At 38.7% G+C, this 13246-nt stretch overlaps 1 protein-coding gene across 1 annotated transcript in view; it reads right to left on the bottom strand.

The window, feature by feature from the left end:
• Positions 1-13246, bottom strand: part of stt3b (STT3 oligosaccharyltransferase complex catalytic subunit B) — a 64855-nt gene continuing 51609 nt past the window's right edge. The window contains exons 12-16 of the mRNA XM_077547931.1: positions 12077-12248; positions 8311-8484; positions 6277-6390; positions 5092-5298; positions 1-2439 (exon numbers count right to left, since the gene is read on the bottom strand). Coding sequence (XP_077404057.1) covers positions 2365-2439; positions 5092-5298; positions 6277-6390; positions 8311-8484; positions 12077-12248 — 742 coding nt within the window. The 3' untranslated portion in view covers positions 1-2364. The remainder of the gene's footprint in view (positions 2440-5091; positions 5299-6276; positions 6391-8310; positions 8485-12076; positions 12249-13246) is intronic.

Genomic DNA, 13246 nt, shown 5'->3' with positions numbered 1-13246 from the left:
TTTCATTTCGATTCGGTGTATATTTAAAGATGACTGAACAAACAGAGTAACAGTGTAAATGCTGAACGGGAGAAGAAGAGCTGAGGAGGATTGCGTCAAACTAACAAACCGAAAGGAAATCAGAGCCGGGAGGAAATGACACTGAGACGAAAACAACAACAAAAAAATAACAGGAGGGTAAGCAACTTCACATCACATTAAGGCTTAGTCTGAATTCTCCTCTTGAAAGCAAACTCGAGGCGATGATCTGAAAGCCTAAAAAGATGTGACGAGCATTAAAGCTGGTGAGGAAAGAAAATGTAAACAACGGTGATACAGATGTGATCATTGTCACATCTGGACCACAGTTGAGGCGTGAGCTTCGAGAATCTCCTCTAATGTTCAGACATGGCAACGCAATGAACAATTCAGTGTCTTTGAAAAAAACGAGCACACAAAAAAATGACTGCTGTCAGAGCTGCGTCCTTGTTACATAAGATTGAACCCTTTTTCTGACTATTTTTAATGTCTTAAAGGAAACAACTAACTGTAGAATACCCCTTCAACTTGCAACTTTATTGACCATTTTCAATACAACCGTCATCAAAGTAAACGCAAAAATCAAAATGCGGTTTAAGACATTGGTGTGATACGTGTGTGAGTTTCATTCTCAGCTCAGGCATTTCCGCTCAGAAAAAAAAGTGAAATTATTAAAGAAATGGTTGTGATATAAAAAAGTGCATTTAAATTTACCACCTTGCTCTTGAAATATTTCAATTTCTTCCTATTATTGAAGCAACTGTTCTAAATTGAGATTATTTTCTTGCAATATTTCAATGTTACTCTAAATGTCAACTATTATCCCATATAGATTTTTGACTAGAATTTTTTTTTGATTGCTATGACGATTTGTTTTATACAACTTTCAACAGCTCCTTGCTAATATGAAACATATTATTAACATCCCCTAAAGAGGTTTGTACGCAACTGCAATTGTTTATAGTTGCCATAAGATGGCAGCAAATGACTACTTAATGTCTAAACAGATCTCTTCAACTCACATCAACATTTCCTTGGCACCAAAATGCCAAACAATGTTGCTAATGCTTTGGGAGTATAAGTAACGGAGAACAGGTTAGGAAAAAAAATCTGCATGATATTTGGAGTTTTCCTCCTGTTGTGGCCCTAACAGTAACATTTACACCCCAATTGAGTGGACGAGCAAACGTGATTGGACGCAGCCCTGCAGTGGAGAAACATGAACGGTGATTATGTGTTTTTCCCTACGAGATGGGCAGAGCAAGACAAAAACTGCATGATGATGAAATCTTGCGCCCTCTGCAGGAAGGGAGGCCTAATTTAATAATATCCCTACTTTTTATTTATTTTTTTATACATATTGTTGCTTGCCTCTTTGAAGCCCTAGCAGCAAAAATGTAAAATCTAGGCTATTTATGAGTAGGGATGGAGGGGGGGGGGGGGGGGTTGTCAGGCGGGAAGATGGGCAGCATTGTAAAAATTCACATTCGTTCCATCCATTAACAAAATCTCAAGGCCCTCTGTACAAGAATTATTATTGCATTCACTGATCTATTTGCTGTCATACAAAAAACAACACATCCAAAACAAAACAAGAGAAGAAAAAAACCTGAATATTAAAAAAAAAAATAAAATCACCACAAGAATCCAATATATTATAATTCCTTTGACATTATCATTACATAACAGTTACATGTTAGGCCAATTGGTTCGCAAATGATTCAAAAAGGAAGTGATGATGATGATGATAAAAGGTGAATTCTAACAGGTGGGTGACGTCCCTCCATACCGCATACGTTGGCGTGTACACGTGTCAGGAACGAGGCCTGAGCGCTTCCTCGCTTTTTTCGTTTTCTTTTCAGGAGTTCACATGTGCCATGGAGCGAGGTCACGTCAATGGCTCTTTGGTGCAAAATGGTCCTACACCCCTCCCCACACTGCCCCCCCCCGCTCCAACCCCCCCCTCCCGCCACACGCACTGATAATCACATCGTTTGTGAACCACAACAGTTTTAAATGACACAAAACAGCAGAGCAGCCCGATGCCTCACCGCACATTCAAGTACAAAGTTTAAAAAAAAGAAATCAATCGCAAAATCAAAAAAAAAAAAAGTGGAGAAAAGTAAGTAGCAAGACAAAATGTCCCCCAAGATAAAATGGACAAAGGTTTTCCAGAGAAAACCTGAATTTGACACTTCATCTTTCTGGCCACACGGGGGTGCTCTTAATGAGAAACGCTTGCGCCCAAGTGCCACAGACATAAATCCACACCCTGGTGCTCTTCTTCATTGTTTGTCAGAGGTTTTTTCGCATTCGCATTTGTTTTTCTAGGAGAGTTCGTCGGGGTTACTTTTTTTGTACTTTCTTGCCTTTTTTCAGTTGCAGCTTGTTCTTCACGTAGCCTCGCTTCCTCTTGGCCGTCTGAAAGGAGCAAATGCAAAACAACAGAGTCATTAATGCAAATAAAACTCTCTCGCTTTCCAGAATGAAATCCTTGTTATGTATATTTTGGGTGACATTGTGTCACATTTCTGTTCATGTTTCTTTTTAAACAAAACGCAACTTAATTTTTGTGTAAAATAGTCACAATCCCTCCACACAATTTACAAGGGTCACCTAAGCATTATTTGTGAAAATTTTTTCTTTTTTGTCAGGTCCTACGCACTAGCTAGTCTGTAAACAGTGCAACTTAGCCTTGGGCTAGCGGACGTCATAGCTAGCTAGCAATATGCTTTTGGCGGTACGTCAAAAATCATTTGAAACTGCGTTTAAAGAAATGTAACAAACTGTACTTTTACTTTTTTTACTTGTATTTTCAGAGGGTATGTTTAAAAAAGCCCTTTTATTATTCTTAACTTCTATAAAAGGGGCTAATGTCTCATATAATATTTTTGGGCAAATTTCTACATTGAGCAGCTTTAAGTGGACATATGGAAAATTAATTTATTGACTGCTTGTTTAAAAATAGTGTACTAGTTGATCTCTGGTGTGCCCAGTGTACCCCCATCAAATGTTTAATTTTAACATCAACAAAAAAATGTATCTATCTTTTACTGATAACACACAAGAGAGTGGGCTGCTAATGTTGAGTGGTTGCTAAACATTGGGTTCAAACGGCGCTAACTATGATATTGTTTGCTAACATTAAGTTCAAATGGCGCTAACGTTGATAGTGTTTGCTACCAGTAGCTTCAAATGGCGCTAATGTTGATAAAATTAAAATTAGTTACTAAAATTAGTTTCAAGTGACGGCAATATTGATAGTGTTTGCTAACATTAGTTTCATATGCCTCAAACATTGTTTTCTAAAAGTAGCTTTAAATGGCGTTAATGTTGAAAGTGTTTGCTAACATTAGCTTCAAATGCTGCTAATGTTGGTAGTGTTTGCTAACAGCTTCAAATGTTGGGGGGGGGGTTTTGCTTGCTCTGTCCTGGTCGGGGTCGACGGCTCCCCTCTTTGGTGGAGGTTTTCATGCATGCCAGATCCACCACATCAGCATCTATCGAAACTCAAACACAATCTGCTTCTTCCTCTGGTCGATGAATCAGTAAAGGCTGATTGATGTCTGTGGATCTCACTCTGCTTCGTCTGTCCTTCCTTCCTTTCCTCAGTCTCTCTTATAGTCTCTTGAGGTTTCCCTAATTTGTTGGAATTTAGATGTTTCTGGGGTTGGTGAAAGACTCTGGTTGGTAACCCGGTGGGTAGTAGGTAATGTTTGGTCGGTGCTGGATTTCACTTTCCTTTCTTCTCTTTGATCCTTCCTCGGGTCTCCTGACAACCTCACGACTCTAGCTGGATTCTGAAGTATTCGGTTTAGGTGGATGGTATGAACGGTATGGGATTTTTAATAGGTTTTAGGTGAACTAATGAGTAAAATAAAAAATAAAACAAAAATAAAAATAAAAAAGAGCAATGATGATGACATGTCAAATCGGTAAAATTACCGAATGAACAATACTGAGCTCTTAAGGGAAAAAAAAGAAAAATAAGTTTACAGTGTTTTAATGAAGATGTATGTACCAATCTAAAATAGATTGAACATTAGAATAAGTAACCAATGTCAATAGTTATGTTGTATATGATACGTACTAGAACACATATTCTCTAAAGACGAAGCCTAAATAAGGAGATAATAAGGCAAGGTACAAGACAAATTTGATATTTTTTAAGAGCTCAAATAATGAAGTGCAATCACACTTTAACTTCCGTGTGCTGGAATTACTATTAGCAAAGGCAGGGTTTACAAAATTAGGGAGAAAATGCAAAAGTTAATTACAGTCACATTAAAAACAAATATAGAAATTACAAATTTTTTAATGTAATTACGATATATATTTTCTTTTAAATCTCCAAAAGCAGGTTAAGCCCTGCTATTTATCTCTTCCTTCTAGTCGGGCAGAATGTCCCGCCCAATGTAACCTACTGTTCCCAACAAATACAAATACGACAACATTAAACGATTTGTGGAAAAATGATCAGCCAAACATTTACGCATTTGGCGCTTCAGCTCCACTCCTTTATCGCCTTTTCTCAGTCTGTTCTGCTATCTGACATGACTTTATTAGGAGTGTCTTGTTTGGCTGTAGTGTCGGCCTGCGAGAGCGCGAGAAAGAGAAGCGACAAAGTGACGCTTTTCTGCTATCTGACTTTCTTCACTTTTGAGAGTCTGGACACTCAGTGTATTGTTTAATTAGTTTGGCTGTGTGTCGGCCAGCAGCCTGGCTAGGGTGAGGGATCGGAGACGGACGTCACGGGAGAGGGCGTGGCGCTTGCTTCAAAAATGCATATGATCCATTCTGCACAAAATAGCGGCCAAAAGGTCCATAATTCAAGCCGACCAAGCGGGAAAATGCAGACCACTCAAGTTAGGCTAGGTCTCTACCAAAAGCTGCTTTTGAAACGAAGTCGCAAGGCCGAAATAAACAGCGCCCCCTGGTGGCCAACAGGGAAACATCCCGGGGCTGTTTGAACTGTTGTCTACAAAGGAGAAATGATTTTGTCCTTTTGAGCAGTAGCTATTAACCGAGGTCTTAAAAATGTCAATATGAACATGCGTTACATGCTGTTATTACCTTTTTGGAAGTGTGCTTCTGTTTGGGCACAATGCTGCGAAGTTTGCGGTCTAGCGGCTCCCTGTTGCCAAGGTTCTTGACCTTGTAGATCCTGACCAGCCAGTGCTCTGAGGTGAAGGCCTCCTCTAGGTGCTTGAATTTGATATCCTTGTTCCCGATCTCGGCGTTGCGCGTCCGGTCAAAGCCCGGGGGCGTTCGAAAGTCCAGCTGAGAGATGGAGGCAAGGGGAGTAAAATGTCAGAAGAAACACAGCTTCCCGGGGCAAAACAGAAAAAAAAAAAACCTCATTAGCCAACCTGTCTCAGTAAGAAGTAGTGTAAGATTTAGAGGAATCTAGCAGAGAAAGGCTACAACACACAAACAAATGCAATGCTTCGGGGGAACTTGAAAAGGCTTTGAGGTCATTTTGCAGAGTAATGAGAAAAACAGTGGAAGCTGCAGGCTGCTGGGCAATATCTGATTTTGGTATAAAAATGATTCTGTGCGTTGCGAGGGATTATCCAGTCTTACGTAATTGGTCTGAGAATGATTACAAAACTATGTTTGTTGGTCTATCTATGCCTGTAACATATAGTGATGGGTAGAACGCATAACCTGTTGTTCTTTTATGTGTCAACAACCAACCAACAAACCCCAATTTGTAAGGTCAAATGTAGTTTACTTAGATAGACCACTAGATAGATTACCTTCCACCGCCATTTTCTATAATACATCCTTTTTGTTTTTGTCATCTCTTGGCTGCAATTGATTGAGTCGACCTGGAGGCAGCAGTTACAGCAGTCGTATCATCTCCAGAAGGATCATTCCAAACCTGCCTTTGCTTACGCCCACTAATCCCGCGGCACAAAGCATGTGAAAATTCTTGAACTCTTCCGTTACACCACCGGGGACTCCCGAGGCACCTGCGAACACCTTTGAACCAGCCAGTCAGTCACCTTTCGTGGCGGCAGCTGCTGCTTACTGTCTGCAAAGTGACTTGTTCCGGGGATAAGACAACTTGTGTGAACTTTGTCTTTGCACACAACTGCGACTCATTATCCGAGGCCCTGAAGTGGATCAGAGCGCCAGGTGGAAATATGGAGGATTCAAACGAGACCCGACTTGCCCTCCAGATGTGCAACAGATCCAATACTCTACTGTATTGGAGTTGGGTGCAAAAAGAAGCGGCCATTAGCTCAAACTCACCTGCATCTCACCAAATCGATAATAGGACATCTTGTACATGAGGCAGTTGAGCAGAGTGGGAGAACCAGCCTTGTCCACTCTGAACTCTCCCTGAGGAGTGAAGTAGTCGCTCTCCTGCAAGACAACAATAGATTATTTTGTTTTTAACATCTATTGTATTGAATTGTACCCGACTCAACCATTCGAGATACCACTAAAAACGCACTGTGGCGATTACATTTTTTAATCGTAATTAATCACATCTTCAATAGTTAACTCACGATTAATCGTAAATTTTATATCTGTTTTAAATGCACAATAAAATATACGTTTTCATACCTTGTTAACATAAGTGGGAAAAATGTTAAGCTAATAGAAATATGGCTGCATTTTTTAGTCATTGATACAGAATTTCATAATTCATAAAACTCACTTAAAATTAAAAAGATGTACTGTAGTGTGATATTGATATTGATTTGAGGTCATTCTAGATGGCATAATTACATTTGTAAGACATTGGTGACAGCTAAGTGCATTTTCTTTTCATATTAAGAGCTACTTGTGAAATTCTGCACATTTTTAAAATTGTAAAATATAACTTGAACCCAGTCTCCACAAAAATATGCATCAATCTTACATTTATTACCGCTAAATTTTGATGTGGACACTGCTGCGTTGCGACTGGAATTCCCCAGTGCAGGCTTTCCAAGTAAGGGGCAGTGTCATTAATCGTGTTAAAAAACATATATTTTGTGCCGTTAAAGGAACTCTAAATTAACTCAAAATGTATGCACTAATTCTGACCGCTCCTATTCAAAATATTTACTTACTCACCCCTCACTACATTGAAGTTCACAATTTAGCTGTAGGCTAACTCTTATTTCAAATTTCATTACACTGTGTAATTTGACTATATTTTTATTGTACTGTATTTTATTTTAAAATAAGTTCATTTACCGGTATACAAACACACTACAATTCATTGCTACCTTTCTCATCATAACACTACACAGCTGATTTATTATTATTACATGTGCTTTTCACTGTCAATTTAAAATCAGTAAATAATATATAGACTTTCAACAAAAGAGATTTATTTATTTTTATTTTTAAATAGTTGCCTATAGTTAACTCCTCTTACCAGTGTCAGATAAAAAAAAAAAAAAATAATAATAATAATAAAAAAACACAAAGAAAAAAAGGCTGATACCGATCTTCAAAATGTAGACTACGCGATTGTAGGAAGACAACATGTAAAATTGCTTGTCCCTCTCCAAACAGTGGACAAATGCCAGTCAGTCTAGGATCTGTACGAGGCTCAAAGTTGCAAATTTGAGGGCGGAATCTCAAGGATTACACTCAAAGGAAGAGTGGGGAAAAAAGGGAGAGGGAAACTGCACCTGGCTTTTATTGGGAGGCGAGTGTTTAATGGGAAACATCCAGACTGGGTGCTTAGTAAAAGGATCAGGTACTAAGACGGAGCTGTGCAGAGGGTTAGGCTGTCGGAAAAACCATCGGAAGGTGGAAACAGTACACAACTGTAACCTTTCCACCTAGCGACACAACACACTTCCTAATGAATTAGACAAAGATGCTAACTATGCTAACTGTTCCAAATAATTCCTTTATAACACAGAAGTGACATTTACTGTCCCCCAAACAGTGATGATGCAACTCCATACTACTATACTATATTTTAGCATCTCAGAGAGAAAACTGCCGCCGCTGGTTCTGCTTGGTATTCGAATAGCATCTGCAGCTAACAGTCTATCGGTGTTACTGATGTGCTTGGCACCTTGCTCAAAAAATCATTATGGTGATGTAGCTGCAGGGAGCATTAAAACAGATTACTCTCGCTTAACTGATTCGTCTTCACTTGCATCATTTTTGTAGTGTTCATTTGTTTTATTAGCTGTGTGGAAACCAGATTGCTAGACTATTTCGTTAGCCACAAAAGCTCCTTTTGTAATATTTGTGACCAATAAGAGAAGAGATTGATGTCATGTGGCTTTGGAGATGTGCGGAAAATTCATTGGAGGATGAGCTGCCACTTACCCTGATGTCCTTCGGGTGCTCGCCCTCCGCTATCCTCACCATCCACAGAAACTTGTTGATGTCGTCGCCAGAGTAGCCGATGACGCCGCCGAAAATAATCAGCACATAGTCCACATCCAGGGACCTCATGATTTTGTAGGCGGCACTTTCGTTGGAAGACATGGCTTTCCCCACCTAGAGAGTGGCAAAAGGATCAGTTCAATAGATTTGAAGTGTAAGTCACACAATAGTTGATCACCAACTAATGCTAATAGGGAATAGTAAAGTCTTTTTTTAAACACTTTTTTTAAAAACACAAAATGATTCATTTGATAACCAAAAATGTCTTTATTTTAATATCTACATTTTGTCCTTGTTACAAACATGAACTTTGATTTTAAAAAACAAGTTGAAAATGAACGAATCATTTACTACATTCTTGTCTTGTTATTAGTGTTTTGTGGTTAAGGTGTATATTCTGCTCTCGCAACCCGTTCGCAGCTTTGTGCAGCAAGACAGATAGTACGAAGAATGAAGCTCGAAAAGCTTTGTTGAGGATTCGTGTTGATTCTTTCCTTCACAAGAAAGTTTGCCCTTAAACGTCTTTTAATCTTTTAAAATGTATTGAAATACTTGTGGATGAATTCTGATTTTAAATTGTGTCAAGGGGGCCAAATTGTTAAATTGTTTCTTTCTGCCCTTCTCAAACTTGCATACTGTGCTTTTTTTTCTTTCCTGTGTTATGTTTTTTATTGCTGTGCTTGTTTGAGACTAGTCAAATCAAAATTAAATTAAGATTGAACAAATGTCTGTTCAACAAGTGTAACGTGGCCCTCTACTGGACGACTAAGACACTACATCACTGACACGTATTTTACCGCGAGTGTAATCTGATACAGCGGCCAGACGATAAATTGCCTCATTAAGTAAGCGAGGAGCCACTTACAAAACTTGAAACATTAATGTGATTACTTACAAAGATCTAAAGTAAACAAGTTTTTACGGCGTCTACAAAGACCAGTCAAACAATACCGGATTTCTGCAAAACGTGTCCGTCCTCAAAAAGGGTCCGGCTAGAAACGATGAAAACTGCGCAAGGCAAAACGGTTAACATAGCGTTGTGAATTGATGCTTTTATTTTTTACATCGATGTACATTTTACGCAGTTGACATCAAAATTAAATCAATTTTCGATGCATCGTTACATCCCTACTTGTACAGTAATGAATGAAAAACACTTGAAGTAAATATTTGCAGAGGTCCCTGCAGAGATACGCACTTGAATGCGTGCAACATTATTAATTTGACTTTGCCAGCATATAGTCCAGATCTTGACCAGTTCCCTTCCCTCAAACAATTATTGGCTAACTGTCACCTCTGTCACTGAGAACTGTAAATATCTTCACAGTTCCTTATCTTTACCAGATCCAAAATGGAGGATACGCTTCAGTCTCCATCTTCAGGCAGAAACACCCTCAAACCTACACTACCTTCTAAACAAGGATGGCCAGACATCCCAGTCCAGTTTTGAGTCTTGAGTCACGTGTCAGTCAATCACACACTTGTCATAGTGATTCATACGATAAATCAAGTAAATAAATAAATAAATATATAAATACTTAACTTATTTCCTATTTACTTTCACATTCACGTTCTCATTCTCATCCACATAGTTATCCACATAATTGTTAGCAGGCATGTTTTTGTCATACCGAAACTAGAACAACTTCCTGCTTATGTGTCGAAGAATCTTGGGAAATGTAGTCCTATTAGCCTAATGCTTCAGTCGGCAGTCAGACTCAATGCAAGATGAGCATTTCTGGTAACATAACTAGAGCTGTCAAAATAAATCAATTTATCGACAAGTAATAAATTATCAAATTAATCGACAACTATTAATAATAGAGTAATCGCTTGGATCCATTTTTAAATTTAAAATTGTCTTATTTTTTATTTCAGTATATCAACCGTAATTGTTCACTGATTTCTGTAATCCTTCATGAAAGAAGACTGATTATCTTCTGTGTTTAATCAAAATAAAACATTTGGAAACATCTGTTTTTACTTTGGAAAACAATGACCAAACCGCTAACATAGTACATCAAACCTTTTTTTTTTTAATCACTATATGAATATGAAGTATGAAATAAACACCCATCAGTGGTTAATAAACACTCATCATGGGGGAAAAAAAAAATGTTTTTGCAATACATTTTTATGCAAAATTCAAATGAATCCGATTAGTCAATTAATCGATTGAATAATTGATTCTAAAAATATTCGATAGTGACAGCACTACGATATTTCCAATTTTCTGCATGAGGTTAACAGCACTGCTTGTTGAACTGTCAACCAAGATAGCATTTAGTATTAGTTTAAGTGACAACCTCAAGTTACCAGATTGACTTGCGACATTTGTTATAAATAGTTTCAGGTGAGAGTTTTTTGTATAATTGATTTTCAGCAAAATTGTAGTGCAATAGTTTTTGATTTTGAAACAGGGATGTGATTTGACCAAAGTGAAATTATCTGAAAATTTAGCCAGGGGTCTGGGGGCCGCTGGCACCCAGCTAGGTCCATCTCATGGGTTTTCCGTGTTTTTAAGTACTTTCAATGCACTCACATGACAAAGAAATAGACAAAACAACAGCATAAATTTTCAATGTATATTGAACTATCCCATATAAAATGGCAGTTTTAGTCAACTCAAAATCAGTCACATTCAAAAACATTGGACTGCCTTTGCTTTTAAAAACTATCACTGAGAATATCATCATATCTAACTAATGTGATTACTAAGTTAACACATAAATAATGTTGAAGAGTTCAAATTTCATGAACAAATAATTGTATCGTGACCAAATGAAAAGTAACTCATATTAGAGCATACCACAAATGTCTTTGTTATAGCAGAAGATGTTATCTGTCGGAGTCATGTGCATACACAATGAACTACTACTACAAAAAAAAAATCGGATTTTTTTTGGGGGGGGGGGTAAAAAAAGCGGAATTCCGCGAATTAGCGGAAAAATCACATCCCTGTTGAAAATCTGGTCACCCTGTTCAAAACACCCACGTTCTAAAAAAACAAAACAAAAATGAATTCTGGTACAAAGGCTTACCCAAATATTTTGTATTAGTATATCTATGCAATGCTCTTTTTGCTCTTCTCGCGTTTACAGCTTAGCGCTTAAAGTTTTGCCATCAAATTTAGAAAAAAACAAAAACACTGGTTTCTAACCAGACACAAACACATGCCAGCGTGTTGGCTTTAATCTCGGAAGTTGGCTACATCCTTGGGGATTAAACGTTTTATGACGCTTATAAAGTTTCTCCTCTTTGCTTTGTGAGAGGAAGTATTCCCATCACCATCCACTGTCACAGTCAACTCTGACGCTGTGAGAAGGAAAGCGCAAATAAAATGCAACAGGTCACAAGCAGAGCAGTAGCCACCAGTCAATTACGCCCTCTAATGCGTCGGGATTCTATTTTCCAAGAACAGATGAGGAGCCAACGGGCAGCAAGGGCATCAAAGTGGAGACTGAGTCAAGTAAAACATTTTTAAACATAGTGGCAGATAGGGAGAAATCAACACGACCCACTGTAGTGCCCTTAAATTAAATGCTTAAGAAAACAACATTATCAGGCTTATGAAGAGAGAGCTGATAGAATTGGCAATTTTATTTCTTGATGATCACCTGGTGGCTGCTGGAAGAGATCATTTGCTTCTCGGTGTGTTTGTATTAAAAATAGTGCGAGAGAGAAAGGGAGAAAAAGAAGAGCTCACCAGCGCTATATGACTGTTGTTCCACGTGTTATTATCAACGAGCGTGGTCCTGTTGGCCATCCCGGCAATTTGATAACCGTAGTCCCACCATGACATGACTCGGGCATGCTCATCTGTATTCTGCCTCAGCCAGTAGTAGGCCTCCCTGAAGTCATCCAGGATGTTACGTGACCTGAGCAGACAAAGATAAAATAGAGGGACGTCGTCAAATAAATGTCGGGTCATTTGACAAGATTTCCTCATGCTGAAATTAATGATTTAGTTATTGTTACTTGTCACTTTGCTGCTCAGAAGAGACGACCTTTAAGTAGTACATGGTGGATTACCTTAAACCAGTGGAACGATGTCATGACTCAATTCGACATGAGGTGTATGCCAGGGAAGACCAAAATAGAGAGACGACGAATCATAGTTTACGTTTTCTGAAGCTGAGCCGTGATTGGTTGTTACTTAAAGTGGAAGTCAACCACACAAAAATTCTTGACAATAATACATATTCTATGCTGCCCCACTAGTCTAAATATGGTATTCTGTTCAATATTGCGTTAGTGGAATATGAGTTAAGCAGCAAAAGGCAACGACCAATCACAGCTCACCTGTTTTCTGAAGATGAGCTGTGATTGATTGTTACCTGAGACCTGAACAACATTGATGTCATCTTCAGTCGACAGCAAGTGGCAAAATGGCTGGATTTTGCTTCATAACTCATATTCCACAAATGGAATATTATTAAAAATGTCATGTTTAGACTAGTGAGGTCACATATAACACATTATTGTCAAGAAATGTTTAACTCATTGAATGGAAAATAACCATGGTTTGATATGTCCTCATGTAACCTCTAAGGATATGTTGTTGTTCTGAACTGTTGTAAAGCACAAGGGCGGAATCGAGCCTGGGAACTCTTAAGTTGAATGCATTGTTTATACTGCAGTCCTCCCCATTTCAAAAACATGTTTTCGAAGCAGGACACGACTCATAGGGAGGGTGCCTGGGAGAGGGCTTGGCCAGCCCGGCCTCTCACGTACATCCCTACTTGTTAAAGAATAAAAGACGGAGCGGCGCGCGGTTTGGGTAGAGTCAGCTGAGGGAAGCGTACGTTCGCCCAGCCGTTAAGCAGCTCATTCTACCCGGACCGTCGGCTCTCCGGTCTAGTATCAAGGTGAGGCG

Source organism: Vanacampus margaritifer, chromosome 17, assembly GCF_051991255.1.
Source record: "Vanacampus margaritifer isolate UIUO_Vmar chromosome 17, RoL_Vmar_1.0, whole genome shotgun sequence".
Taxonomy (NCBI): Eukaryota; Metazoa; Chordata; class Actinopteri; order Syngnathiformes; family Syngnathidae; genus Vanacampus; species Vanacampus margaritifer.
Note: the sequence above shows the minus strand (reverse complement) of the source record. Positions and strands in the feature narration are given on the sequence as shown.